Here is a 27,194-nt window from a genome sequence, read left to right on the forward strand (position 1 = left end):
CCATCTGTACCTCTAATTGCTGTATTTAATTTTTCAAAAAAAATGATTAAAAAATCTTATACACAATCCGTCCAAAGTGTTGAATTTCATTACCAGTTACTCTAGTCACCTTACGGAGAAGCATCAGCCGGAGAAGGAGATAATAAACAAGCAAGTTATTAGATTTCTCCCATGAAAATCAGTGCAATTTTGAAGTGTTTCATGTCTTTTTTAAAATAAAAAAATAATTTGATATAAACCAAACAGCAGAATGTTCTGCTGTAAACTGTAATACAATAACAAAGTTTATAATTGCATGTTTTTTTCATTTTATTGCATGTAGCAATCGATGAGAGTTGGCAAGATGGTAGCCCCAGGATAGACCAGCTCTCACTGGGTTAGTTTCATCTGTAAAGATTTCTAACTGTGCATGTACACAACTGGGTTTTTTTTTAATAATCACTTGAAAAGTGAATATGATTTAGGGCAGAGTGGGGAATAAAGTTTATAACTGACTCATTAAATTGCTAGCTTTTTCTACAGTAGCTATTTCCCCTGACTTGCAAGACTCTTCAGATAGCAGTGATGTTAAAAATTCTGCTTCAGTGATTTAGGTTAGAATTCATTTTGATGAATGCTCTTCTCTTTGTTATATTACAAAAAAGGAAGTTCTGCTGCCTCAGGAAAAGAAATATTAGAAATGGAGGATTCACATTCTTCTTTTGTTAGGCAGGCCAGTGTTTTCTTTGGGAACATGACAAGGAGAGGGGGGAAGAGAATTTTATGGAGCCCAGTAAAAGAGTAGGGTCTTGAGAAAGAAGAAAAAAGGGAGTTTTGGAAAGGGATGGTTTGTTTCCTTAGTAGGAGACCAATGCCCTAAAGTAGCCAAACCCCTTCAGAAAGGTATGTTTCCCCCCTTTCCTATGGGATTATGTGGAAGGAAAGTATATGGAGTTTTTCCAAAAGGTGGTGGCACATTGTGACTCTATGCTTAGAGGCTCTCAAAACATTTCTGATTAAGAATTTTGCACTCTCAGATCGCTGACCATTGTAACTATCAACTTAGTTTGGTGGATTACATGCTTTCCAAACTTGATGATTCCCAGATGTGTTGGACCCCTGGCATTCCTGATCAAGTCCAACTTTTACAGATTACTTATGTCACTAGCATGCTTTGTCACATAACATCCCCAAGAAAAGCTGTAAAGCCCAATCTGCACAAAAATCACCTTTACTTTGGGGTTTTGTTGTGTGCCTTCAAATCATTTGCAACTTATGGCAACTCTAAGGCAAACCTATGACAGGGTTTTTTTGGCAAGATTTTTCAGGGGGAGTTTGCCTTTGCCTTCCGCTCAGGCTGAGAGTGTGACTTGTCCAAGGTAATCCAGTGAGTTTCCATGGCAGAGGGAGGATTCGAACCCTGGTCTCCAGACTTGTAGTCAAACTCTCAAACTACTACACAATGCTGGCTTCCTTATTTCAGTTAGTGGAACCTTAATGCACACTGATGTATTCTAAATCAGGTACTGAGATTATATTCAGAGTTAAAAGCATGAAAGGAATGTAATCTATACACCACACAAATTAATGGAAGCATTATTGATTTTATACTGGATTGTACTTTATTGATTTGCTACTATAGTTCTATTCGGTATGCACAGGGGACAGCAGACTGTATCCAATAATGCAGTAACACATGCAAAATCCCATACATATGTTCTTTGCTTTGGTGCTATTTGTGTTTTCCTACTGGTATAGCAGCATGTAAATCATGTTGTAGTATTCCCATGATTCTATAAAGCAATGCTTCCCAAGCTGTCTGATGTGGGAGACTGGGAATTATTTTTCCCAATATGATGGGGATCGGTATTTGTGACATATTTGTGCTGATTGCCCTTTCTGGAAATACAACGGGCCAGCAGCCAATGGTATGGGGACTGCCACTAATCTATGGACCACCACTTTCAGCAGCTCTGCTGTAGAACAGACAATGATTTCAGTAGTACAATACCAATATACATATTGAAATGAATAAAAGCCCAAGCTAGAAAATTTAGGGGTATCTGTTTAGGGATATCAATTTAAACAATGTTTTTCCACTTCCCACTACAAAAATATGTCTACAGTATAAAATATCTCCTCTAAAAATAGATTAAAAACCTAAAGGAGTCACATTTAAACATAACACTTGAAAGAAGTCCATGTGGGGAAATTTCAGACCTAACCCCATATTCACTGCTAAGTTAGAAGGAACTAATTGGTGGCTGGGCTTTCTTTCAGTTTGGATTTGTGGTACTTCTGCCCAATGCCGTACGGCACATGAGCAGCAATCGTGCCCAGCTGTCGCGCTCCTTCTATGTGAAACATCTGGTCATCAAAGAAAATGTGAGGTCTGATTTTGGCCAGGATTGGTCCCTTGGGTGCCCCTGCGAGGAAGAGGGCCTCATCAATCTGCACTCCCCAGCTGCGGAGAGTCTTCAGCACTCGGGCTCCAGAACTCGCAGCACTCCTGGCCGTCACCAGGTAAGTCCTGATTGGCGAATCCAGACGCTCGTTCTTAACATAGAATTTCTTTTGGAGCCTTCCAAGGTCTTCCAAGAAACCTTTCAAAGGGCCCTAAAGGGAAAAGTATCGGAAACACATTTTTTAAAAAAGTAAATTTTCATTGAACAATTGGTAGAAACTATAAGGTCTTCCTTTTGTTTTGCTTGAAGACTGAAAATGGCAGTCTAATGGCAGTTACTATCTGATGTTTCAAAACAAATTTATAGCAGTTTAATGGGAGCTACTGTCCATCAAAATAAGTCCTTTGATGTTTAAAAACAGATTTATGATTCTGCAGTTCTCATTAAATGATTGAGCAAAATTACATTTTTGCTGAGCATGACAACATTGATCATGAGGACCAAGAGCAATAGAGATGTTGAATATCATACCTGTGCCAGAGGCTTGTTTTCATTTATCTGTTCATGTTCAAAAAATCTATCCAGGCCATGTTCTTTCACAATTATTTCAGACTCATCAGAAAACAGAACAGCATCCCCGTCAAAGGCCACTCGGAGCTGCTTGTCATCGTAAGGAACTTTTTTGTTACCTGTGAACAATGTAGCAGCAGCAATTCCTGCAAAAAGATTGCAGAAATTATTAATCTTATAACCTTTGTAACATGAGAACAATTGGTGCTCTTAAAAGGGCTAGTCATAACTGTTAACATCCCACTGGTAAACATATGAAACTACGTTTTTTTAAAATAGTAAACACACTTATGTAACCCTAACAAAGCAGAATGTTCAAAGTAACTATACATTAAATCACTAAAAGCATAACAAGGAAAAGAGATTAAAAAGGTCACAATTGATTTATACTTTTCAAAAATGAATCAAAGTCGTTTGAGGTTCATAACCCAAACACTGTATCAATTGAGCTACAACATCCTATAGAAGGCATATGCAAATTAACCATATGCAAATGCTGTGGTTAAAGCAAAGAAAAGACCCAATACAAACCTGCTTCGATGGCTTCTTGAACTTTTTCAGAGTCAGCAGAGAGGTACAAATTGGTAAGGTATGCTTTCAAGTAGCCAACTGGGCTTTTTCCTCCAGTCATACAAAACCGTTCAATTAACAGACCTAGTATTGAATAAGAAAAATTCTCAGACCTGGCGGATGCACTGATAACCACCTGTACAGACTCAGACATCCACAGTTTGTTACAATAAGTTCAGTGGTAGAAAGCATATAGTGGGTGTGGATATGTTCAGGAGCCCATAGGACTACAGTGGCCATTTTTGGCTTCTTCCAGAAGGCTGCAGCTATACTGTTGTGGCTATTTTGGCAACCAGAACTGATGTAATGCCACTCATGATTATGCTGAACTGATCCTTCCAAAAACTACATACCCAGTAAAATGACAAGGCCATCACTAAAAACATCAAATTGAGAAACTTCCTTTTGTTTTATAGACCACTTCAATTTGAAGTCATCTGGAGGGGTCATTCAGTGTCCCATGTTTGTGACATCTTCTCTGCAGTCATTCAGAGCAGGGCATTTAATGCCAGTGTTACTCTATTCTGCCACTGCCACTTTCTCCATCCATCTGCGACCCTCCTGCTCCTCCATTAGCATCATAGTTGTTTTGTAGCTTCCATTTTCATACAGTTCCCTACAAGAATCCCATCCAGCCATTTCTATTGATATGGCCAAGGAAGAGAGCAGTGTAGCCAAGGCCAAGAACTGAACCATAAGCGAAGACAGAAGATGGGAAATGAGATGAAGAACATTTTGCCATTCAGCTTGTGGTATCTTACAGACCTCTGCAACTTCACTTATGCATTTGCTTGCAAGTGAGTTCTATTTGGAGTATAACATTCTGGCCTGTGTGGAAGTGTAAACCTCCACTTTGAAGCAATGGGTCAATTATAATCCTCTCTCTCGCTCTCTCTCTCTCTCTCTCTCTGTGTGTGTGTGTGTGTGTGTGTGTGTATATATATATATGTATATATATATATATATATATATATACAGAGAGAGAGAGAGAGAGAGAGAGAGAGAGAGAGAGAGAGAGAACACACACAAGATAATGTGGCTCTGTACTTCAGACTGAACCTCCCATTAATTCTAGACAGCAGAGCCAATGGTGACAGATCATTGAAGCTGAATACCAAAATAAATTAATAAATAAACACACACACACACACAAATCTGGAGGGCCACAATTTCCCTGAATTAAAGACTAAATTCTTTCACTACATCAGTTAAGACTGGTGCAAGCAGATTTTCTTCTTCCATTTGTTTTTTACACTAACAGAGCTGAAGCATGTAAACCATAGCAGCTACAGCAAAGTCAAAGGGAAAGAAAACATATAGACTCACCATAATGGTTAATGCTGTTGATAAGTCTCACCCCAACTTGGGCATGGTTATTAGTCATGAGCACAATATCAAACAGCTCTTCGTCATTGGGATATAGCTCACGGAGTCGGGCATTGACTTGCTCCAGTGCCTGTGGGTAGCAAATGAATGAGTCAAATGAACGCAAGTCAATTATCTGTTTGTATCAGGAGATCTTATTAGGGTATGTGGGACTCTGCCCAAAAGAAAAATGCATCTGCCAGCCTGACTTGCATAACAGGTTCTATTGATTCCAGCTTCTTGACCTCTCACCAGGGCCTGGTGGGGCTTGTTATAACAAGGAACAAACCTTTTAAAGAATTACAAAATACCATCTGCAGTTTCACAGTCTTTCAGTTAAGGCACCTCTAACTATAGATAAAATGTTAAACTAGACTACTTCATAGGGGAACATTAGCATTTCAAAGGCCCTTCATTAGAGCATCCATTATTTCTTGAGTGGGTAAATCCAGACATAATGAATAGTGAGCAGCATACAGTAAACACTGTTTCATGTGAACAAAAGAGAAAGTGTTTATATAAATAGGAGAATTTAAGATGGCAGAAGAGTCAGGAGCATAGGAAACTGCCTTATACTAAGTCAGCCCAGTAATAGGAGGGTACCTTGTATTGATAAAGGCCACACGCAACAAGCTGCCTTGTACTAAGACTACTGACCCACCTAGGCTAGTATTGTTGATACAGTGGGTAGTGGCTCTGCAGGGTTGCAGATTACGTTCTTTCACTACCTGCTTTAGACATGGAAGGGGCTGAATCTGGGGCCTTCTATATGGGGTGGGCAAAAGGTGGCCTTATATCTGCTTGCAGTTCCCCCAGATTGATTTCTGCACCACTCAGCCCTCTTTGGACCATCTTTTCTTGGTCCAATTTAAAAAGATGAATTAACTCCCATGGGCCTACAGCTTCATGACCTACATTTCACCTTTTATATAGGTTACAACTTCCCTGACAATGTTTAGCTCCCCTCCACCCCCCGGAGAAAAACAAAAGCGAGCTCTGGCCATTTCTGAGCTTGGGGAAGAAAGCATTTTTGGCAATCCATGAGACTGCCCGCCTCCTGAAGTGTCTCAAGGGCAGAAAACTGGCCCCAGGCCTGGTGCAAATGTTCTATATCAAAGCAACTGTATTCATTACCTCCATGGTGGCAAATTTTGCTTTAGCTGCTAGTAAGATTAGACTTAGTTCTCAAAATGGGAATCAGGATTAGAGTCTCATTTGCCATATGTTTTTTTCACTATTGTTGCATTTCTGTATCTTATTATTATTATTTTGTTTATTTGTATTTCCCCCCAGGAATTCTGTGTCTTGATCCTTTTATATTGCTTTTGTATCTACTGGCTGGACCAGTGTCACATTGTGACGGCTTTCAGCTTTTAACAATAAAGTTGTTTTACCATCAAAGCAACTGTTCTTCCAGTGAAAACAGTCCTTCTCTAGAACCACAGGTTCCATTTGCCCAGTCTGCCAAGCCATTTTGAAAATGCTACCTTTATGCCATGTGATAAATGAATTGGACATTTTGGCCAGAATGAGACTTAGCAGAGAACACATGGTAGTCACTGAAAATAATAATTTTCTTCTTCTATTCTCCTTCTCCTCTGTATATCTGATCATTATCTCTGATCTAGCATTAAAACATACAGGTCAAGAAGCAATTCGTTTGCAAATTTCCCAGCCACTGCAAGTGACAGCTAGTGAGATAGTTTCAGAGTGGAAAAACTAGAAAGACAATGACTTCACACTGCATGTCCTGCAATAATAGATATTCTACTCATTTTACAATACTACGGATGAGAAAAGAGGCAACACTGGCATGGACAGTCCATACTCCTCAGCTGTAATTGGTTTAGGGGAGCTGCAAGAAGCTACCAAGCAGGAAATGAACTGCAACAAAATGAACTCAAGGATTAAGACGGGAATGAACAACTTGTAGCCTGCATACTGTTGCCGGATGTTAGATCCCAATACCTTTAGCTGATATAGAAAGTAGTGAGGTATGAGAGGAGGTATTGTCCAACAATATCTGGAGGGACACAAATGGTCAGCCCTTGGATTAAAGGATTGTACTTCTTGGTTAGGAACTGGAAGAGATACTGTAAATGAGTGCTGGTGGCCCATGATCTCTTCTAGCCCCTGGCCCATTTGAGTTTTACTTTCTTGTCACCCATCTGGCATCATCCATTTCCTGCAACAAAAACAAAACAAAACAAAACCCCTAAAATGTTTCCTTCCCCATAATTGTGTGCTTCTTTAAAAAGAAATACACTCATCCACAATTCATCATTAATATTTAATTTGTCCACATGAATCTATTTACCTCTGCAGGGGTGGGGAAGCATTTAGGATGGTGAATCTGGATGGATACTTGATGGCTGTTGGGGATGTTTCTGTCACCTCAGCAGGTGATTGTTGAAGCTGTGCCTGATCTCTGGATTGGGGAAATGGTCAGGGTAGTGGATACAAACATTCTTAAGTGTCCCTTCTTACAAAGTGGAGTCAAACTAGCCCCTTGGTTTTCCATGCAGCTGGCGGTGATCAAACAAGTGGAGACTAGAGCGAGGATGGAAGACTTGGAGTGAGTCTAACTAAACATAAACTAGGGCCTGTTACAGACAGCCAAAATAAAGCTGCTTCGAGTCACAGTGGAGGTATGGTGTTTCAATGATGCATGCGTCCTAAAAGTCCAGAAGCCACACCAAAGCCACGCTCCAGTCTGGAGCATGGCTTTGGTGCGACTTCTGGACTCTTAGGATACATGCATCATTGAAACACCATACCCCCACTGTGACTCAAAGCAGCTTTATTTTGGCTGTCTGTAACAGGCCTAGAGTCTCTTTGAAAACCTACTTTGTGGCAGTGTGGGCTTGCATCTGCAAACAGCTATTACACACGTCCTCAGACAGAAAATGCAGACCACTTGATAGCCCACTGTGAAGAATTTGCACAGCACTTTGTAGATAAAATTGCTCAGATCTGCTCCAGCTTGGATCCAAGCTGGAGCAGATATAGTTCCAGTGGATGTAACCTTGGCTCCTGTTTATCCTGTGATATTGGATACTTTTCTATTTGTGCAACCTGAGGATGTGGACAGGATCTTTGGAAAGGTGAGAACCACGACATGTATACTAGACCTTGTCCTTGGCTGACTAAACAGATCAGAGCAGGGCTGGCTGAATGGCTAGTCTCCTTACAACAAGACAGAGTTCCAGTTTATGTAAAGGAAGCAGCTGTTAGGTCTGTGTTGAAAAAACCCACCCCAGAATCCCTCTATAATCGACAGTTATTGATCAATTTCTAACATAACCATTCTTTGTGAAATGTACTGGAGTGTGTGGTAGCCTCCCAGCTCCAGGTGTTTGGATGAAACCGATTTCTCAGAGCCAATTCAGTCTGGTTTCAGGACTGCTTATGGAATCATTAGACAGCTTTGGTTGCTTTGGTGGATGACCTACGCCAGGAGGTAGAGAGGAGCAGCATGTCCTTCTTGGTTCTAGTTTTTGATACCATCATCCATGGTATCCTTCTGGACCACCTTGCTTAAGAGGCACAGTTTTACAGTGGCTCTTTTCCATCCTGGCAAACCCAGAACGTGATGCTGGATGACTCCTGCTCAACCTCCTTGACCTCAGGTTTCTGTTTAGTCTCCCATACTATTTAAAATATACATGAATCTGCTGGCAGAGCTCATTTGGAGTTTGGAGTGTGGTGCCATGAACCTGACACCCAGCTCTACTACTCCTTTCCACTTCATTACGCCGAGGGATAACTGTCTGCATTCTCAACTGGTGTCTGTCATAAGGACAAACAAACTGAAACTTAACCCAGACAAGACAGGTACTCTTGGTCAGTTGAAAAGTAGATCAAGGAATAAGGATTCAGCCTATGTTAGATGGGGTTATATTTGCCCTGAAGACACAGGTTTGCAATTTGGGTGTACTCTTCAGCTTTGAACCTGAGGCCCAGGTTTCTATGATGGTCAGGAGTGCTTTTGTAAAGTTTTGGGAGGCCAACTACATCTATTCACTGAGATGTAAGATCTAGCCCTGGTGATACGTACTTTAGTTACATCCTGTTTGGACTACTGTAACATGCTCTAATAGGGCTACCTTTTAAAAGCGTGCAGAAACATCAGATAGTTCAAGGAGTTGCAGAAGGAGTGTTAACTAGGGCAGGTTAAAGGGACCATGATACCCCCCCGTTATAAAGCTCCACTGGCTGCCAGTTTGTTGCTGGGTACAATTCAAAGTGCTGGTTATGACCTATAAAATCCAATATAGTACATGTCCAGGCTGTCTGGCACACTGTATCTCCTTGTATCAGCCAGCCCAGGACCAGAGATCATCAGGAGATGCCATTTTGTCAGTCTCATCATCATTGCAAGCATGGTCATGAGCACAGTTGGTGGGGCACAAGAGAGGGACTTCTCCATGGCTGCCCCTAGACTCTGGAACTCCCTTCCCAGGTACACCATATTGGTCCCTTTCTTGTTGTCCTTCTATTGGCAGGCAAAGACATATTTGTTCTGACAGAGTTTTAAAACATTTCTTAAAGAAGGGACTGAGAATGCCATACTTTTTAAACTGAACTGTTTCAATTGCTTTTTGTATTTTAATTGCATTATACCTTATTTAAGTATAGTTGTAAATAATTTCAATATTATCAACAGTTTAATTCTATTTTAATGTTCATTTTTGTATGTTTTTGCTATAGTGTTCTTTTTGAAACTGTAAATCATCTTGAGTCTCAATTTTGGAAGATAGGCAAATATAAATATACCACTCAATATACAGTTGGCCCTTCTTATATATGAATTTTTGATACACGGATTCAAGCAGCCACAGTTTGAAAACGTTAAAAAAAGGATAAATTTCAAATATCAAACCTTGATTTTCCATTTTTTTATAAGGAACACCATTTTGCTATGCCATTATATTTAATGGGACTTGAGGATCCATGGATTTTGGAACCAAACCCCAGCGTATAACAAGGGTCCACTGTACATACTCATTTATCAGTTGAATTAATTAATCAAATATATTGCTGGAAGAGGAAAGAGGTAGAGGACTTTGGGAGCTCAGTAACAGGGACAAACCTACTGCCTCTTCAGTAGGTACAAACATTTAATAAAGAAACAGAGGGAAAAACTAAACAGTGTCTGACTATGGTATAGCTTGTTGTAGAAGTTGTGCTATGCCCCTGCACAAAGACATGCAGTAAACCACAAGCAAACAACCATAATAGAGGTAGAAAATTCTGTGAAAGGTCATGGTAAGAGTGTATGTGAGAGAGAGACTTTAAATTGGGAAACACTGCTATATAATCCATCTCCTTTGGAAAGATTCTGAGAGATCAGAACAAGATCAGGCCTCTAAACCTGTTTGTGCACAATCCTGTACACTTAAAACTTTATTCTCTACTTGTCTTTCTCTCTAACCCAATGCTCTTAACAATAGGCAGAAAGTCATAAACTGGGCATCAGAAAATATTTCAAATTCTCAAGAGATGTCAAATCAGCTATAAATACATTGGATGAACAAAATGTCAACAATGTGGCTTAGAGCAGTGGTCCTTAACCTTTTCTTCACCATGGACATTTTTCTTTGCCACAGACCATCAAGACTTAACTCAAGATTTAACCCCAAAATGCATCAAAGATGGCCTGTCCACAAAGAAAGGGCTGTAAGCTGCACCTCACGAGACCCTTAGTATACTATAAGGTTTATATGACTCCAGACCAGAAGGGATTGTGGATGGTGAGAGTAGCATGAAGAGACTCATGCACCACTCAAGGCTGTGGAGGTGGTGGAGTGACTGTGTGAGTGAAAAGGAGGGAAGCTGCTCCGCCAGTGAGCTAGAGCCTAAGTCAGACCATTCAACTGGTTTCTCCATTCTCCTTCCCCAATGACTTATGCCCCACCCAAACAAAAAGGCAGGGGAGTCTTGCACATGTATATGTTCCCATTCTTCCAACACTCAGCTCAGGCCCAACTTCAACAGATAACAAAGTAGAACTCTGAGCACTGATTTTAAAACTGATGGACACGAAAATTAAGATTTTTTTATACTCCCCCCCCCCCAAAAAAAAAAAAAAACCCCTTCCACATTTACATGATGATTCTGCTGTTTACATACAATGGCTTCGGACTGCAGTGCAAGTCTTGTCAAAACAATAATGCTGTATTTCTGTTCTGTGGAAATCCATATGACCTGACTTCTAAGTTTGTTTTTTTGTGCCTTCAAGTCATTCTGGACTTATGGTGACCCTAAGGTGAACCTATCCTGGGGTTTTATCAGGCTAAGAGTATGTGACTCACCTAAGGTCACTGATTGGATTTCCATGGCCAAAGGAGAATTGGACCCTAGTCTCCAGAGTCATGGTCCACTGCTCAAACGATTACACCATGCTGGCTCTTGAGTAGACAATACCATTTCTAATCCAGGTCATATGCCACCTTGAGTGGGATAACAATAATAATAATAACTGTAAGATAATGGTAGTGGTGGTACTCGTGGTGGTGAAGTCAGTTTTGCAGGGGACTATCCAGTAGGGTGATCCCACTGAGAGATGTGCTTCCATCCGAAGAACCAAAAAGAGGTGAAGTGACCTCCAGAGCCTGGAGCAGAGTCAATTCGCTGGAACAGGTTTTCTAGTGGTGTGGAGGGATGAAGGGGAGTGGGAGTTTCACTATGCCTACAGTGCTAGTATGTTCTAAGATTTAAGCAGCAGTGGAAATTCTGCAGACTGTGGGCATCTTGCCAAGCCACATCTCCAACCATTGCTAGAAAAAGAAATCCCCCCCCCCAAAAAAAAACGTATTTCCAGAAGCTTCTGTGGGGGGTGATTCTTACTTTTAAGGCCACTACAGTTCCCCAGATCCAAAATACTATTTCAGACTGGTTAGTTCCTGTTTTGGAAAAGTAATGGGTGGTGCAACCCATGAGGTCTGTATGTGTGCAGGCATATGTGTGCATACATAGGGGGCAGCTGCAAAGTCTTTAAGTTCCCTGCTTAACTTTAAGCATTGTTTATGATGCCATGATTGGTTTTTAAAATCTACATCTAAAATCTGATGGAGCCCTGGTGGCACATGGTTAAATGCCAGTACTGTAGCCAAGTTTGTGAGTTTGATTCCAGCCAGGGCCTCCAGGGTCAATTCAGCTTGGCATCCTTTCAAGATCTCTAAAATGAATACCCAGCTCGTTGGGGGCAATTGGTTAACTCACTGTAAACCACTTAGAGACTGCTTGGTTCAGTACGAAGTGGTATAGAAATGTAGCTACTATTGCTACTGTGATTCAGCTGAGAACCAGCTGGCTCCAACACTTCCGTGTCTGAGAGGATGTAGCTTTTTCAGAAACATTCTGAAAGAGGAACCAGTGCTTATGTGCACACACACAACTCATTTTCAGCTGGTGTGACTAGAGTTTGAAAGTCACTGTAAAGATAGACTTGGACATGAGACAAATAAAGTGTGTGAATGGGGGAATCACGGGAATAAATTCCCCTCTCAAACACAGACCCAATACATTTGGCTCCCCGAGGCAGTGACACTCCACATCTCTCTGACTCAAGTAAAGGTGCACAGTATGAATGCAACAGTACAAAGACTAATGAGAAAAGACAAGGACAATTACTATAATTACCAATGCAAGGAAATAGAATACAATAACAAAAAAGGAAGAACAAGAGACCTTTTCTACATGATTCAAGTTATTAAAGGGACATTAAACCAAGGATCAGGATGCTCCATGATAACACTAATAACATAATTCAAGACCAGGAGAGAATAAAAAAAGTTGGAGGCAATACACAGAAAAGATATACAAAAAAGATGAAAAAATGAAGGATGCATGGAATGAAGAGCCATATGAAGATGAACCACAAAGCAAGGTAGAAGCTGCAGTAAGAAAAATGGGGAACAGATGACATTCCAATCAAACTACTACAACTCACACTGACAGAATCAACTCCAATCTTAACTAACATATGTCAATAGATATGGAAAACAAAATGGTGGCCGATGGATTGGAAGTGTTCAAGTTACACCCCCATCCACAAGAAAGGAGACGCAAAAAACTGCAGCAACTATAGGACCATAGCGCTAATCTCCCATGCAAGCAAAATTAAGCTCAAAATCCCACAGCATAGGCTCCAATCATACATGGAGAGAGAAATCTCAGAGGTGCAAGAGGGGTTCAGGAAAGGAAGAGGAACTAGGGACCACATTGCAAACATACGATGGCTAATGGAGTGCAGGGAAGTCCAAAAGAAAATCAGCATGTGCTTTATAAACTACAGCAAAGCCTTTGACTGCATAGATCATGAAAGGCTATGGAACACCCTTAAAGACACAGGAGTGCCAACACATCTGATAGTCCTGATGAGGAATCTGTACTCAGGACAAGAGGCTACTGTCAGACAAGGATGCATCTTATCATCCTACTTGTTCAACTTATATGCACAACATATTGTAAGAAAAGCAGGCTTGGGCACAGAAGAAGAAGGAGTGAAAAGATGACTAAACTGAGTCTGAGTCTGTGATACTTTGGCCACATCCTGAGAAGACATGACTTATTAGAAAAGACAATAATGTTGGTAAAAGTGAAAGGAATTATTAGAAAAGACAATAATGTTGGTAAAAGTGAAAGGAATTAGGAAGAGAGGAAGACCACATGTTTGATGGATGGACTCAATTAAGGAAGTCACGGGTATGAATCTGCAGAAACTGGGAAAAGAAGTGGAGGATAGGGGGTCTTGGAGATGTCTCATCCACAGGGTAGCCATTAGTTGAGATCGAATCAAGGATGGTTAACAACAAATGTAAACCCAGTTAGTTATTTTGGTAAATGAGGCAAAAAAGACCAAAACCTCACAAGCGCTACCTTCTATTTCTAGCAGTAATAACCATAACAACAACAAATTAAATAGCTAACAATTTTCCACTCTTTCATGATGCCCAAATCTGCTGCTCGAGGCATCATTATGCCTAATAGTAAAATGGGTCTTGCCTTAAAATTCTTTACTAGAGCTTATCTGCAGCTCTGGCTTCATGGCAGAACATGATTATCATAATCCTAAAACTAGTCATGAAGGAAAAGAAACCCATAATAGCAGCGTAACGGAAAACCACATCTGCATGTGTTCATTTAACACTCCAGCCCTGCATCCACCATAACAAGAAGCTCTTGCCATCCTCTCCAGCAGTGGTGCCTGGCTGTTGTTGTTGTTTTTTCCAAGGGAAGTTGAAATTTTCCCTCCCTGCACAGAAACCACACCATCTTTATTTCCCTGACCGAACTCTGTGCATTACTGCACATCTGACAGCAAGATTATGTAACATGCCACTGAATTATTTGCCAACAGCTTCAGGCAGAGAGGGCGAGGCAGGGAGAAAAGAGGTTATTGATGGCTCATGGATATTTGCTAATGAAACAAAAAAAGCCCCACCAAACTGAACATGGTATGAGGAAGTGGTTACCTTCACAAAGGAAAAAGCCGGCCCAGGCTTCAGGGTGACGTTTTCATTTGCTTGTTGGTACTCCACATACTTTTCCACGCCTTGTTCTTCATAGAGTTTCCTCTCTTCCACCATATCAAAGAGAACCCGGGAGGACACAGCAACGGTGATGGCATTTTGGGGTTTGGGCTGTCAGGGAGGAAGGTGTGAGAGAGAAAATGATGACAACTGTAATAGAATATGATATAGGTACGATATATAATATAAAAATAATAGTGGGTGGAATCCTGTTGGTCAGCCCAAATAGTCATTAATCAATTGATAATCATCAATCATGAATTGATGACAGTCATCAATCAATTGATGTCTGGTAAGTCAACACATGGTTAAACCCCATTGATTCAGTGGGTCTACTCTACTTGGGACTAGCAAGAGAATTCAGGCATTGCTACTCCTACAGGTTGAGTCTTCCTTATCCAAAATTTCAAAATCCTAACTACTCAAAACCTCAGAATTGTCCACATGAGTGGCTGAGATAGTGACACCTTTGATTTCTGATGGCCCAGTGCACACGAATATTGTTTCATGCCCCCAAATTACTGGGGGGGGGGGGAATACTATGTATCAAATTATCTTCAGGCTCTGTTTATAATAAGGTGGATATAAAACATAAATGTCACGTTTAGACTTGGGGCGCATATCCAAGTTAGCTTATTCTGTACAATCCGTCCCTGCCTTATGCGGACTTTGCATACCCTGCTTTGAGTGTATGCGGTCCGGTGGCAGCAAGGGGAAAATGGCAAGCAATGGCGCACTACCATAACAATTAATGGGGCTTGAGCATAGGCGGATGAATGGAGAAAGAAAGAGGCCAGAAGGGGCTTAGGATGTGGAAATGACATCTGCTGAGGGTGTGTTTGAGACACAGGAGTTTATCACACTGGGGCTAATTTCGGTATTAAAGAGAGATTAAATTGCATTTAAAGCATCCCGCAGATAAAGTGAAAATGGTGAATAATTGTGTGATTATCACATGCAATTGTGAAAATAAAGTGATATCTGAAACGCATTGTCTCTGAAATCCCGAAAGTAATTTTGTGATTGCTTTAACAGCGGATTTCGTTGGGTGTCGTGTGAAAGTTTTGTGTAATGACGCAGTTTTTCTGGGATATTCACGGGATAAACTCCTGAACTGTTTCGTCTGATAGACAAACTCCTTAGAGAAAGATCCAGAGAGAGAGAGAAGATGATAGACAGCAGCGTGGTGCAGTGGTTTGAGTGTTGGGCTACGACTCTGGAGACCAGGGTTTGAGTCGGAGAAACCATTCTCTCGGCCTGAGCCTATGAATAGAGAGGTCGCTTCCTTTCATAATGTCATGGAGCAACTGCTTTCATTCTTCTAATATTTATATATGGCCTCAAGGAAAGGCCAGGGCAAACCTCACTCTGAAGCAATCTTGCCAAGGAACCCCATGCTTTGCCTTAGGGTTGTCCTCAGTGGGAAATGCCTTCAGGACACAACACACAGCAACAATAAAACCCTGAGGCCCAGTGTGGAAACTGCCTCAGAGGTCAAAGGGGTTGGAAGGCAGGCAGGAAGAGGCACAAAGCCAGGGGGAAAGAGCCAGGCAGGGCAAGGCAAGGCAAGGCCCTGGGCACCCAAGGAGGCTGGCCCAGCTCTGCCAGGGGGACCAAGGCACCTCCAAATGGAGGGCATCCCAGGCACATGGAAGGCATGGTTACATAAAAGCTTTTAAAGCACTCCTGGGTTACATCCACACTGTTTGGCACTGCTATCACTCCTTGTCTGGGGCTCAAGGCTATGGAATTCTGGGATTTGGGAGTTTATTGTGGGCCCAGAGAGGAGCAAAGAGTGAAAGCGGTGCCAAACAGGGTCGTTTCTCCAGTGTGGATGCAGCCCTAGAAATGTAAACTCCTGCCTCTTAGTCAGGCTCAAAATGGAGGACGTTATTAACAGAACAAAAGCTAAAAGCGTTCCTATAAACGTCAATGCATGCTCCTTAGTGATGCTCCGAATGGGGGAGCTTTTGGAATCCCCTCCCGGACAGAAGGCTGGAGGGGATGGAGGACAGGCCCTGGAAAAGGAGGACGTGTCTGGTCACTCTGCGCCCCCTTCCTTCCTTCTTGTTTCTTTCCCTTCCTCCCTCTTCTTTTCTCCTTCCTTCCTTTTCTTCCTTCTTTTTCCGTTCGCTTCCTCCCTTTTCTCCTTGCTTCTTTTCTTCTTTCTTTCCTCCTCCTTTCCTTTCTTTTTTCTTCCCTTGCTTCCTCTTTCTCCCTTGTCCTGCTGCCCTTCTTCCTTCCTTCCCCCTTTCCTTCTTTCTTTCCTCCCCTCCTTCCTTCTCTTCTTCCCTTTTCTCCTTCCTTCCTCTTCCTCTCCTCCTTTTTCCTTCCTTCCTTCCTTCTTCCTCCCTCCCTCTTCTACTCACTGGCCGGGGTCTCTTGGAGGAGGCCAGGCTCTCGTAGGCAGCCTTGGCGGCCTCCCAGTCCTGCTCTGCCCCGGCCGCCGCCTCTTCCTCGGAGAGCTCCCTTCCCGCGGGGGCTGCCAGGGCCTCCTTCTCCATCCCGGGCCCCGCTTGCTTCTCCGGACTCGAGCCGCTCATGGCTCCCGGGGGCAAGCTCTGTCTTCTCAATAGGCGCCAAGGGGCCTCAGCTGCTGCTGCTGCTGCTGCTGCTGCAGCATCTCCCAGTTCCTGGGGAAAGAGAAGCAGAAGAAGGCCTGCCTACTCACTGCTCCTCCTGCTGCCCCGCTTTCTTTTTCTCTCTCCCTGGCTATAGATGCCACACCCTTTGGGCTTTGATCTTGCTCGCAGCGATGGCTGCATCCACACTGGAGAAATAACCCGGTTTGGCACCGCTTTGTCTGGATCAAGGCTATGGAATTCTGGGAGTTGGGAGTTTGTTGTGGGCCCACCACTACTCAGCATTCCAGGGTTTCAAACGAGATTCTGCTCCAGGAAAGAGAGTACATAGTAAATAGCATGGTGCAGTGGTTTGAGCATGGAAGTTCCCCATCGCCATGTAGGGATGGGAGGGCTGGAGAGGGACGAAAGCAGACAGGAAGAAAGTCCATTCCTTTGAGATGTGATGCTGCTGGAGAAGAGTGCTAAGGATCCCATGGACAGCCAAAAACAGAAACAAATGGATCCTGGAGCAGATCAAGCGAGAAATCTTTCTCCAAGCCAGGATGACTTGAAACTGTTGTCCTTGGGCCACAACATGAGAAGGCATTAGAAGAGACAATGGGCCCAAACAGACAGGCCAAAATAAAGCTGCTTCAAGTCACTTTGCAGGTATGCTGTATAAATGATGCATGCGTCCTAAGAGGCCAGAAGCTGTGCCAAAGCTGCACTCCAGTCCTTAGGACTGGAGCACGGCTGTGGCGTGGCTTCCAGATTCTTAGGACGCATGCATTATTTATACAGCATACCTGCAAAGTGACCCGAAGCAGCTTTATTTTGGCCTGTCTGTTTGGGTTCAATAATACTAAGAAGGGTAGATGGCAGTTGAAAGAGAGGAAGACCTCATGCCAGGTGGATGGATCCAGTCGTGGAGGCCACAGGTCTCAATCTAGAAGACCCAAGCAGAGTAGTGGCAAACAGGGGGGCTTGGAGACAGTATATGCACACTGTTGCATTTGCATGGCTTCAAAGGGGGGGGGGGGTTGCCATCACCACCCTCTGAGGCTGAGACAGTGTGACTCTCTCCAAGGGTGAACCTATAGCAGGGATTTCTTGGCAAGTGTTCTTCTGAAGGGATTGCCATTGCCATCCTCTGGGGCTGAGACAGGCTAGGGTGAAGCAGCTGCCTCTTGACTGGGCTCCTCCTTGGAAGCCACAGCCATGCACTGGAGGGATAGAGCAGGGGGTCTCCTGGCCAAAAATCCTCCTGCAGCTGCCTCATTTTCCCCCTTCTCTCCTGACCAACCCCATGGAGGAAGGCTCTTGTGATTCTCAGCCAGAATCTCCCAGGGGTTGGCGGAGGGAGCAAATAGAGGGTGTTGTTTGTCCCCCTTCTTTCCATCCCTCCATCCTGTTCCTGGAATCCCCCCCCCCCCCCATTGCCAGGACTTCAGGATCTTCCCACATTCTGATGTCGGGTGAGGACACCAACTATGACGGCAGAAGCAGAATGACGCAGATGCACTTCATTTGATTAACAGTTTTTAAAAATGTGTTCGATATGGCGACTCAATTTTAAATCAATACAAATGGCAATGTGAACATCGACAGGGTTAAATTGCCATTCAGTCGCGGCAAACGTAGGGTGAACTTCGGTTCGGAATTGCACCGTCAAATCTCCTTGGATCTCCTCGCTACACAAACGCTAGTGTTAATGCACCCAGAGTTAACAACAAGTAGTTTGAGTGTTGGAGTATGACTGCAGAGACCAGGGTTCAAATCCCCGCTCTGCCATGCAATCCCAGTGGGTGACCTCGGGCAAGTCACTTGCTTTCAGTCTCAGGGAAAGGCAGTGGCAAAGGTCCTCAAAGAAATCTTGCCAAGAAAATCCTATAATAGGTTCACATTAGGGTAGCTGTGTCAGAAAGGACTTGAAAGGCACACAGCAACAACATAGGCCTGTTACAGACAGCCAAAATAAAGCTGCTTTGAGTCACAGTGGAGGTATGGTGTTTCAATGATGCATGCATCCTTAGAGTCCAGAATTTGCACCAAAGCCACACTCCATCCCTAACGACCAGAGCGTGGCTTTGGTGTGGCTTCTGGACTCTTAGGACACATACATCATTGAAACACCATACCTCCACTGTGACTCTATTTTGGCTGTCTGTAACAGGCCATAGACTATTGCAGCCTCAGAGGCATAGGCCTGCTTGGAGGCCCTGGCCTCTGCCCTAGAAGCCAGCTCCAGTCCTTTCTCATGTTTTCCTCCATTTGGTGTTATCTCCCTTTCTGAGCCATGTCTCCAAAGTGTACAAAACCAGCTGGCTGTTATTGCTGCTCCTTTTTATTTATGATGTCAATAAGGTGAACTTCAGACAACAAACAAAGATTGTTCCCTGCTCCCAGGAGCCTACCATAAATAGGTAAAAAGGGTTTCTCCTGAGTAAACATTTGAAAGCAATCACATAGGAGGCTACTTGCTCTGATCTTTCAGACCAGCAGATTTTCTTTCTTTCGTAACAGAAGGAGTGGATCAGCAATGCTTCTGGTAGACCAGCGGCAGCTGGGGGCTTCCTGGTCAGTGAATGCTGAAGTAATTTCAGGTTTGAATGTAGGCTTTAAAGATGCATACTGTGGGATCCTATTCCTAAAGCATGTCTCCTTTAAAGCTAGCCCAAATGTGGCATGGATTCTGTTGGAAGGGAAGGAAGCACCAGCACTTGTTTCTTCAGGGGACTTCCTATTTATGCCTGTCTTGTTTTTGCTCTCTATGCTCTTTGGTCAGTGTAATTCAAACTTGCTTCATGAAGAAGTTACTTCCTACTCCTTGCCTTCTCTCTCTCTCTCTCTCTCTCTCTCTCTCTCATGATGAGCCTCCCTCTGAGAAGGAAGCAACCTTGAGGCTCCTGTTTCAGGATGCCACTACATCCATGCATATCAGTCTGCTTTAGAGACTTATAGGACTGCTTTCCTATTTAGATGTTTCTTTCTAACAATAAAGTAAGCTTTGATTTTTAACTTTATCAGAGAGTCCTGCATACTTTTATCCTGTTTTATACTAGAACAGTGGTTCCCAACCTTCCTAATGCCGCGACCCTTTAATACAGTTCCTCATATTGTGGTGACCCCCAACCATACAATAATTTTTCATCACTACATGCAAATATGTGTTTTCCGATGGTCTTAGGTGGCCCCTGTGAAAGGGTCGTTCGACTGCCAAAGGGGTCCCGACCCACAGGTTGGGAACCACTGTACTAGAAGCTCATGATGCATTTGGGCATGATACCTAGGAGTTTATCAAATGGGAGGAATTTCTCTTAAATTCAAATGAAAAGAAAGTGGGGCCAGAATGCATTCACTTAAAGTCACTAGTTTTGCGCAATTATGTGACTACGCATTGCATTTGAACTGACTCCCCATTGCCCGAAAATAACATGCCATTGCCCGAATTTGCGTATGGCAGTCTATCGCGCAATAATGTGAAATCCCATGATTGCGTTCAGATTGCCATCTGAGTATACTTCCAGTTCCCCTTGTCTGATAAACTCCAACATCTGCATGATTGACTTTGTTGTGTGCCTTCAAGTTGTTTCCGACTTACGGTGACCCTAACGCAAATCTATCATGGGGTTTTCTTGGCAAGATTTGTTCAGAGGAAGTTTGCCATTGCCTCCTCTGAGGGTGAAATTGTATGACTTGCCTAACATCACCCAGTGGGTTTCATAGCTGAGCTGGGAATTGAACCCTGGTCTTTGGAGTTGTAGTCCAACACTCAAACCACTATGCTACACTGGCCTAGTCTCCATGATAGCAATAACTTCCTACAGATTCCCTACTTAACTAATGTGGGAGCTATCAGCTGGTATTATGTTAGGCTTAAATCCCAGAATTCCATATACCATTGAGCCAGTGCCAAACTGCATTATTTCTTTAGAGCAGATTAGACCTCAGACAGCTACCTTTACGCATGTATTTTAGCTTTTGTCTTTGAGTACCAGGGGGGAAAAATGAAAACAGATATCACAAACAGATGTAGCATACTATATCATCTTAATTTTTTCAGTGACTGGAGAGAAAAATGATCAGTCTAAGGATTCAGCCAGCAACCTATTTGGATATAAAGTTGCCCCTCCACTTTTGCAGACTTGATATCCATGGTCTCGATTATTCACAGAGGGGTGAGCCCTATTGGCTAAAATGCCGTGCGCGCCTATGGCACATGTGCAAGTTGGAAGCTGGCTTTTTATGCTGGTCTGTACCAGCCCCTTATTTTATTGTATGAATATAAAATAAAAAAATATATATGAAATTAATAAATTTCCCCCAAAATAAAATAAAAATAAAATTTAAAATAAAATACAATAATAATAATAAATACAAATAAAGTAAAAATAAAAATAAAATTAAAAATGTGTAAATATAATGAAAATAATGCAAAATAAAAATATAAAACTAATTAGAAACAAAATAATAAAATATAATACACTGTATAGAATAATATAAAAATTAAAAATAAAACAAATTAAAAATAAAATAAAAACAAAAATGAAATAAACATATAAAAATAAAATATAAAAAACAAAATGAAAGTATAAAAATAAAAAATAAAAGATAAAATGAAAATATATAAAAATAAAACATGAAAATAAAATAAAATGGAAAATGAATTAAAATAGAATTAAATTAAAATAAAAAATAAAATATAGTAAAATAAAATGAAACAAATATTAAAATATGATAAAAACAAAACAAAATTAAAATAAAATAAAAATAAAAAACAAAATAAGATATAAAATAAAAATAAACTAAATAGAAAATAAAAATTGCATACAATGCAAGTAAAAAAAATTACATAAAAATAAAATAAAATCATTTGAAAATCAAATAAAGTGAAATAAAAATAACAATATAATAAAATATGATAAAATAAAAAAATAAAAAATAAAACAAAAATAATATAGAAATAAGAAATAAAATAAAATAAATAATAACACAAAATAAAAAAATTAAATAAAATTATACACGCACACACAATTTTTATTCCATTTGTTCTGGCCCCAGGAAAGCCTGTTGCTGATTCACAAATACTTACTCAAGCACCTTTCTGAATAATGACAATTGAGTTCAATTCAGTTCATGAACTGATTGCTTTTTCAAGATTTTCTTCTTCAAAGGGCCAGAACAGACAGCCTATAAAAGACACCTTCAGGGCATTATCCAAGTGCAGCATTTACACGTTGCACTCTCTGATGATGCGTTGAAACCGCCCAGAAGGCTGTCCAGATGTGGGCTGCTTCAGGTTGCTCTGGTGGTGCAGAGTTTATATGCTGCATGCCTCTGGAGCAGATTGCAGCTGGGTTCAAGCCACAGCAGGGTGGGAAATGCTGGCTTTTTGCCAACCTAAAAAGGAGTGGAGCTTTGCCACTCTTGTTTTGGCTGTCTTCAATGTGGTTTGGTGCTCCATCATGTGTTTGGGCTATCTGTTTCTCCCCCCAAACTTATTATATAGCTTTGGAGAACTGCTAGACACATTGCACATGTGGAAATGTAGCCTTGGCTGCTGGTTCCATAAGCCACCACTTCTGGACACTGAGATCTACAGGCCTTGCTTTTGATCTGGTGGGACACAAGAGAAGGCCTTCTAGGGGGGTGCCCTTAGAACTGGAACTCCCTCCCTAGGGAAACTAAAATGGCTCTCTCTTCTGTCTTTCCATTAGCAGGTGAAGACATGTTTTTACCCCGACTGGTTTTCAGCATTAGTTAAGGAAAGGCTGTAATGAGGCTGCAGTATTGTTTTAAATTGTACTGTTTAAATTGTTTTTAATTTTTTAAAGTGCATATTTTAAATAGTTTGGATACAGCTAATAGTTTAATTCTACATTAATATTTACTTTTGGTATAGTTATCATATTACTTTTTGTATAGTAATCATATTGATTTGTAAGCCTCCTTCATTCTTAACCTTGGGGAAAAGTCACACAATAAATAAATAAAAATTTAATATTATGTAATTGGAAGAATGTCACTTGGACCTTAGGAGAAGCACAATTTACAGCAACAAATATTGCCACCTGCTGAGATATTCTCTTTCTCTCAAAGAGCCCCTGCAGACTCAGTACCTGACAGCTGGGGGCAGGGGGAAAGGAGTAAAAACTACCTGCACTGGCCATGTTCAAACTTGAACATATTCTCTATTATTTGTGGCTTCTCACTTCTTCTTTTTTGAATATTGGTTCAATGCTAAATCATATAGAGGATCCCAAATGGCAGAAACTGAGACTTTCTAGTGCATTTCCAGTTCAATAGTGGAAAAAGTAGAGGAACCGTTTTCTTTAAGTACAGAAATGTGAATTTATTACTGTCTTAAATGCATTTAATCCATGCTGAAATTCTTTTCTAATGCATATGGGATATTAATATGCTGAAAGTCACTCACTACGCGAGATCACTTAATATAGATTAGTTATGTCTTGTCACACTTGGAATAAGTCTTTCAGATAAGCACTTAGGTAGTCTCTTTGGGAGTACACAATTCCTTCCAAGGGAGTAGTTTGGCAGCCTTGTTCCCTTTTCCGCTTAAGTAATTTAACTATATTGAGGTATAATCTAGTAAAATGTTATGTGATCAGGTCAATGTAGGGTACTAATTTTCAAGGGTGCTGCGCAGTACAGTCCTATGTGTACTCAATTTGGAAATAGGTCCTGCTATGTTCAGTGGGACTTATTCCTATATAATTGTAAGAACACAAGAAGATCAGACGAAAGCTCTGTCTAGTTCAGCTTTCCTATAGTAGCCAGCCAAATGCCTCTGGGATTTCCATAAGCAGGTCATGAAGGCAATAAACCCTTTTCCTTGGTGGCCTGCTGCCTCTGACACTGAACTCCAATGACCCTGGTTGTGGTTGTGGTTGTTGTTATTGTTGTTGTGTGCCTTCAAGTCATTTCTGACTTATGGCAACCCTAAGGTGAACCTAACACACGATTTTTTTTTAAAGCAAGATTTGTCCAGAGGGGTTTTTCCATGGCCTTCCTTTGAGATGGAGACAGTGCTGCGCCTGTACTGGCATCGGTGCATCAGTGTGCGAGTGATACATTGGAAAGCACAATAATGGAGGCCCCCTTCATCCCCTTTTACCCCATGCTTCCCTCCCAAAAAATTAGCCATCTTGATGCCATGCCATCCAGACTGTCCATGGGTGTTCGGCCCAACCTGGAAATGACCTATGTGGACAACAGGATTTCAACCTGCCTTTGGAAAATGCAGGATTGAGCCATTTAAATTTACAGCACTTCATAAATAAAGCTTAATAATAATAATAATAATAATAATAATAATAATAATAATTTCTTTCTACTCATCTGCTCCAGAGAAGGGATGGAGTAATGAGCATCACTAGTTTGGTGGCAGATAAGCCACCAAAAACAATGAAACAATGCATTAAAACAACAATCCTAATGTCCTAAGCCAACAATCCTAACTTATTTGCTAAATAGACTAAATTTTCTGGATCCCATCTGATTGTGGAAGCTAAATAGGGTCAGCTCTGGTTAGTACTTGGATGGGAGACTGCCAATGAATACCAGGTGCTGTAGGCTACATTTCAGAGGAAAGAACCGGCAAAACCACCTCTGAGCATTCCTTGTCTAAGGAAACCCTGGTGAAATTCATGAGCTTGCCATAAATCAACAGGCAACATACACAAACAGAGATAAGTTCCATTGGACATGTATGTTTACTCAGAATTGAGGATGTCACTATGAAGCTGACATTTTGCAAAACATGAAGACTTCTTGAGAAATTCAGTGTTCTCTACCTACATAGAAGCCTGTGGCTTCACAAAAGAGGGAGACATACAGGATTCCAAGGAAACATCTTCTTTGAATTGCAAATGGACATTAAATTTCCTTGATTTTGAAAATCTACCAGTGACCACATGGCCAAAGGCGGAGGTGCCAGCCTGCAGATAGCCCTCCTTACCATCTGAACTAAGACCAGAAACAGAAAATGCAGGCCTATGTCTTACATCTTCAATTTCTTTCTCCTGTTTGCCTGATGAAGAAGCCAGTGTGATTTTGAAAACTTGCAACATGTAAATTGTGCATTTTGGTTGGCCCCATTAAGGTATCATTGTTTGGATGTTATTGGATTTGCTATATGGCAAACATGGCTATCCCTAGATGTTTTAATCTGAAGTTTTGGGTCAACTTCTTAATTAGTTGAAAAGATCACCTCAACATTTTCTGGAAGAATAGTGATGCCTCTGCCAAGAATGTCAGAGAACCATAATCTATCATTGCATCAGATCATGAATGCCATGGTTTTGATAGGAAATGTCATCACATTCTGGGCTGGCTTGGCTCCCCAGAGGACATATATGTTCTCTTATTTTTGAAACTGCTTTGTGGCAGTTGATGTAGGAGGTAGCAGCGCCTCCATTGTTTTCAAAGGCTGAATCCAGCTAACCTTCTGCACTGATAAGCATGGGAAATATACATGGGTATAAAAGAGAAGATAATACCTACATTTTCAGGAAACTCAATCCAGGCTAGAGCCAGAGAGAATGCTTTATCAGAAGAAGAAAAAAACTTTCTCATGAACAATTTGCCAAAGTAAATTTCTTTGATGAAAATGAATCACAAAGGCATTCCCTTCAATTTATTCTTTGACAACCTGGCACTTTAAATATGTCAAAACCAACAGTCCGGATCATATCATACTCCAGGCATCTTTATATGATTCTATGGCTTTCATATGGTCCATGTCAAACATGAGTGTATATAATATTCCCAGTCTGCAGATGCTGTCATACTCACATTTTATGTCATCTAAATAATTGTAAATGTTAACCTTTTCACCTCCTTCACTTTCTTTTTGCCACTTTTGGGAGAATGCTTTGATTCACAAAGAATGCAGAGAAACCACCAAGAACTGTCTTGGAAGGAATTCCACTTCCCATTTGCTTTGCCATTAATAAAAGACTGGCTTCTTTTTTATTACTGCAGGGCAGAGGTGGACAACTTCTGGCTTTCCACATGTTTTTGGGCTGCAACTCCCATAACCTTTGATTATGCTGGATAGGTCCAGCGAGTGTTACAGTCAAACAACATCTGAAGGGTTGGAAGTTACCCTGTCTTATTGTATGAGAACTAACACTGCAGAGTTTATAGTCCATCCTTATATGCACATTTAGTTGAAAGCAAGTTCCACAGGGATTAGTGAGATTGAGAATATAGTGACCAGGGTTCAAATCCCTGCCTGACCATGTAAACCCACTGAGTGACTTTGGGCAAGTCATATTCTTTCATCCTCAGAGGATGGCAATGGCGATCCCCCCATGAAGAAACTGCTGAGAAAACCCCATTATAAGGTAACCTTAGGGTCGCCAAAAGTCAGCAACAACTTGAAGACACACAACAATAGCAATACATTATAATTGTGCTCATGCGGTGGCTTAGCGGTTAAGATGCCAGTTCTGATGATTGGAAGAACAGAGGGTTGGTAGTTTGAGGCACAAGTGCCACATGATGAGGTGAGATCCCATCACTAATCCCAGCTTCTGCCAACCTGGCAGTTCAAAAGCATGCAAATGCAAGTAGATAAATAAGTACCACTTCTCAGTGGGAAGGTAACAGCGTTTGGTGCAGTCATGCTGGACACATGACTACCAGAACAGTCCTCAGACTATACTGGATCTTAGTAACGGAGATGAGCACCGTCCCCTACAGTCAGTTACAACTAGACATTCATATCAAGGGACTATTCAATGTAGTTTATCTCTCAGCAGAAATATATAACTTTGCACTATTAAGCTGAAGTCCTATAAAGTTACTTCAGAATATGCCTCATGAACACTGAGGTCTTAATTCTTAAAATTACACTGTTGCTGCCCAGAAAGTGTGCAGAGAATAACATAGGTCTAGAACAGATAGGTAGGAAAAAGCAACTTGATCCTGCCTTTTCCCAAAGTGGGTTGAAAGCCCGCTGCCCACAGGGCCCACTTCCAAGGTGGACCCCCTTCATACCCTCTTCACCCCTTCACCCCATGTTCCCCTATTGGATTGTCTGGTTTGTGTATGTTGTAATTAAATAATTTGGAATTGTCACACTTTGCTGCAACCCCATAATCGCTTTGGGGCATTTATATGCTCATGTTCCAGGCTAAGTGAGAATATCCTGACTTCTTTTTGCTCCAGTTTTTAGTCCT

General features: G+C 41.5%; 1 protein-coding gene across 3 annotated transcripts; it reads right to left on the reverse strand.

Moving 5' to 3' along the window:
* Positions 1 to 1,580: 1,580 nt before the first annotated feature.
* On the reverse strand, positions 1,581 to 17,112 carry NT5C1B (5'-nucleotidase, cytosolic IB). Of its 3 annotated transcripts, none has more exons than XM_089478055.1 (6): positions 16,795 to 17,112; positions 14,369 to 14,536; positions 4,851 to 4,980; positions 3,486 to 3,608; positions 2,916 to 3,100; positions 1,581 to 2,595 (listed from the first exon to the last, which is right to left on the reverse strand). In XM_089478055.1, the coding sequence occupies exons 1-6, from the start codon at positions 16,966 to 16,968 to the stop codon at positions 2,233 to 2,235; spliced, it is 1,143 nt and encodes a 380-aa protein (XP_089334181.1). In that variant the 5' UTR covers positions 16,969 to 17,112; the 3' UTR covers positions 1,581 to 2,232. The 3 variants fall into 3 exon arrangements, with proteins under 3 accessions (XP_089334181.1, XP_089334182.1, XP_089334183.1); XM_089478056.1 differs by lacking the exon at positions 16,795 to 17,112 and adding an exon at positions 6,858 to 7,074 and having other exon boundaries at positions 14,369 to 14,456; XM_089478057.1 differs by lacking the exons at positions 14,369 to 14,536; positions 16,795 to 17,112 and adding exons at positions 6,858 to 7,074; positions 7,207 to 7,359.
* Between the last annotated feature and the right edge of the window lie 10,082 nt (positions 17,113 to 27,194).

Source organism: Sceloporus occidentalis, unplaced genomic scaffold (genome assembly GCF_023333645.1).
Source record: "Sceloporus occidentalis isolate IW3139 unplaced genomic scaffold, rSceOcc1.0.p SCAF_12, whole genome shotgun sequence".
Lineage (NCBI taxonomy): Eukaryota > Metazoa > Chordata > Lepidosauria > Squamata > Phrynosomatidae > Sceloporus > Sceloporus occidentalis.

What these genes read in the sequence shown, in the direction of transcription:
- NT5C1B (XM_089478055.1), bottom strand. Translation starts at nt 16,968, where the DNA reads ATGAGCGGCTCGAGTCCGGAGAAGCAAGCGGGGCCCGGGATGGAGAAG. An exon ending in CGGCTTTTTCCTTTGTGAAG is followed by an intron (nt 4,981 to 14,368) that starts GTAACCACTTCC and finishes TGCTACCCACAG; the next exon opens with GCACTGGAGCAAGTCAATGC. An exon ending in TCAAGAAGCCATCGAAGCAG is followed by an intron (nt 3,101 to 3,485) that starts GTTTGTATTGGG and finishes ATCTTTTTGCAG; the next exon opens with GAATTGCTGCTGCTACATTG.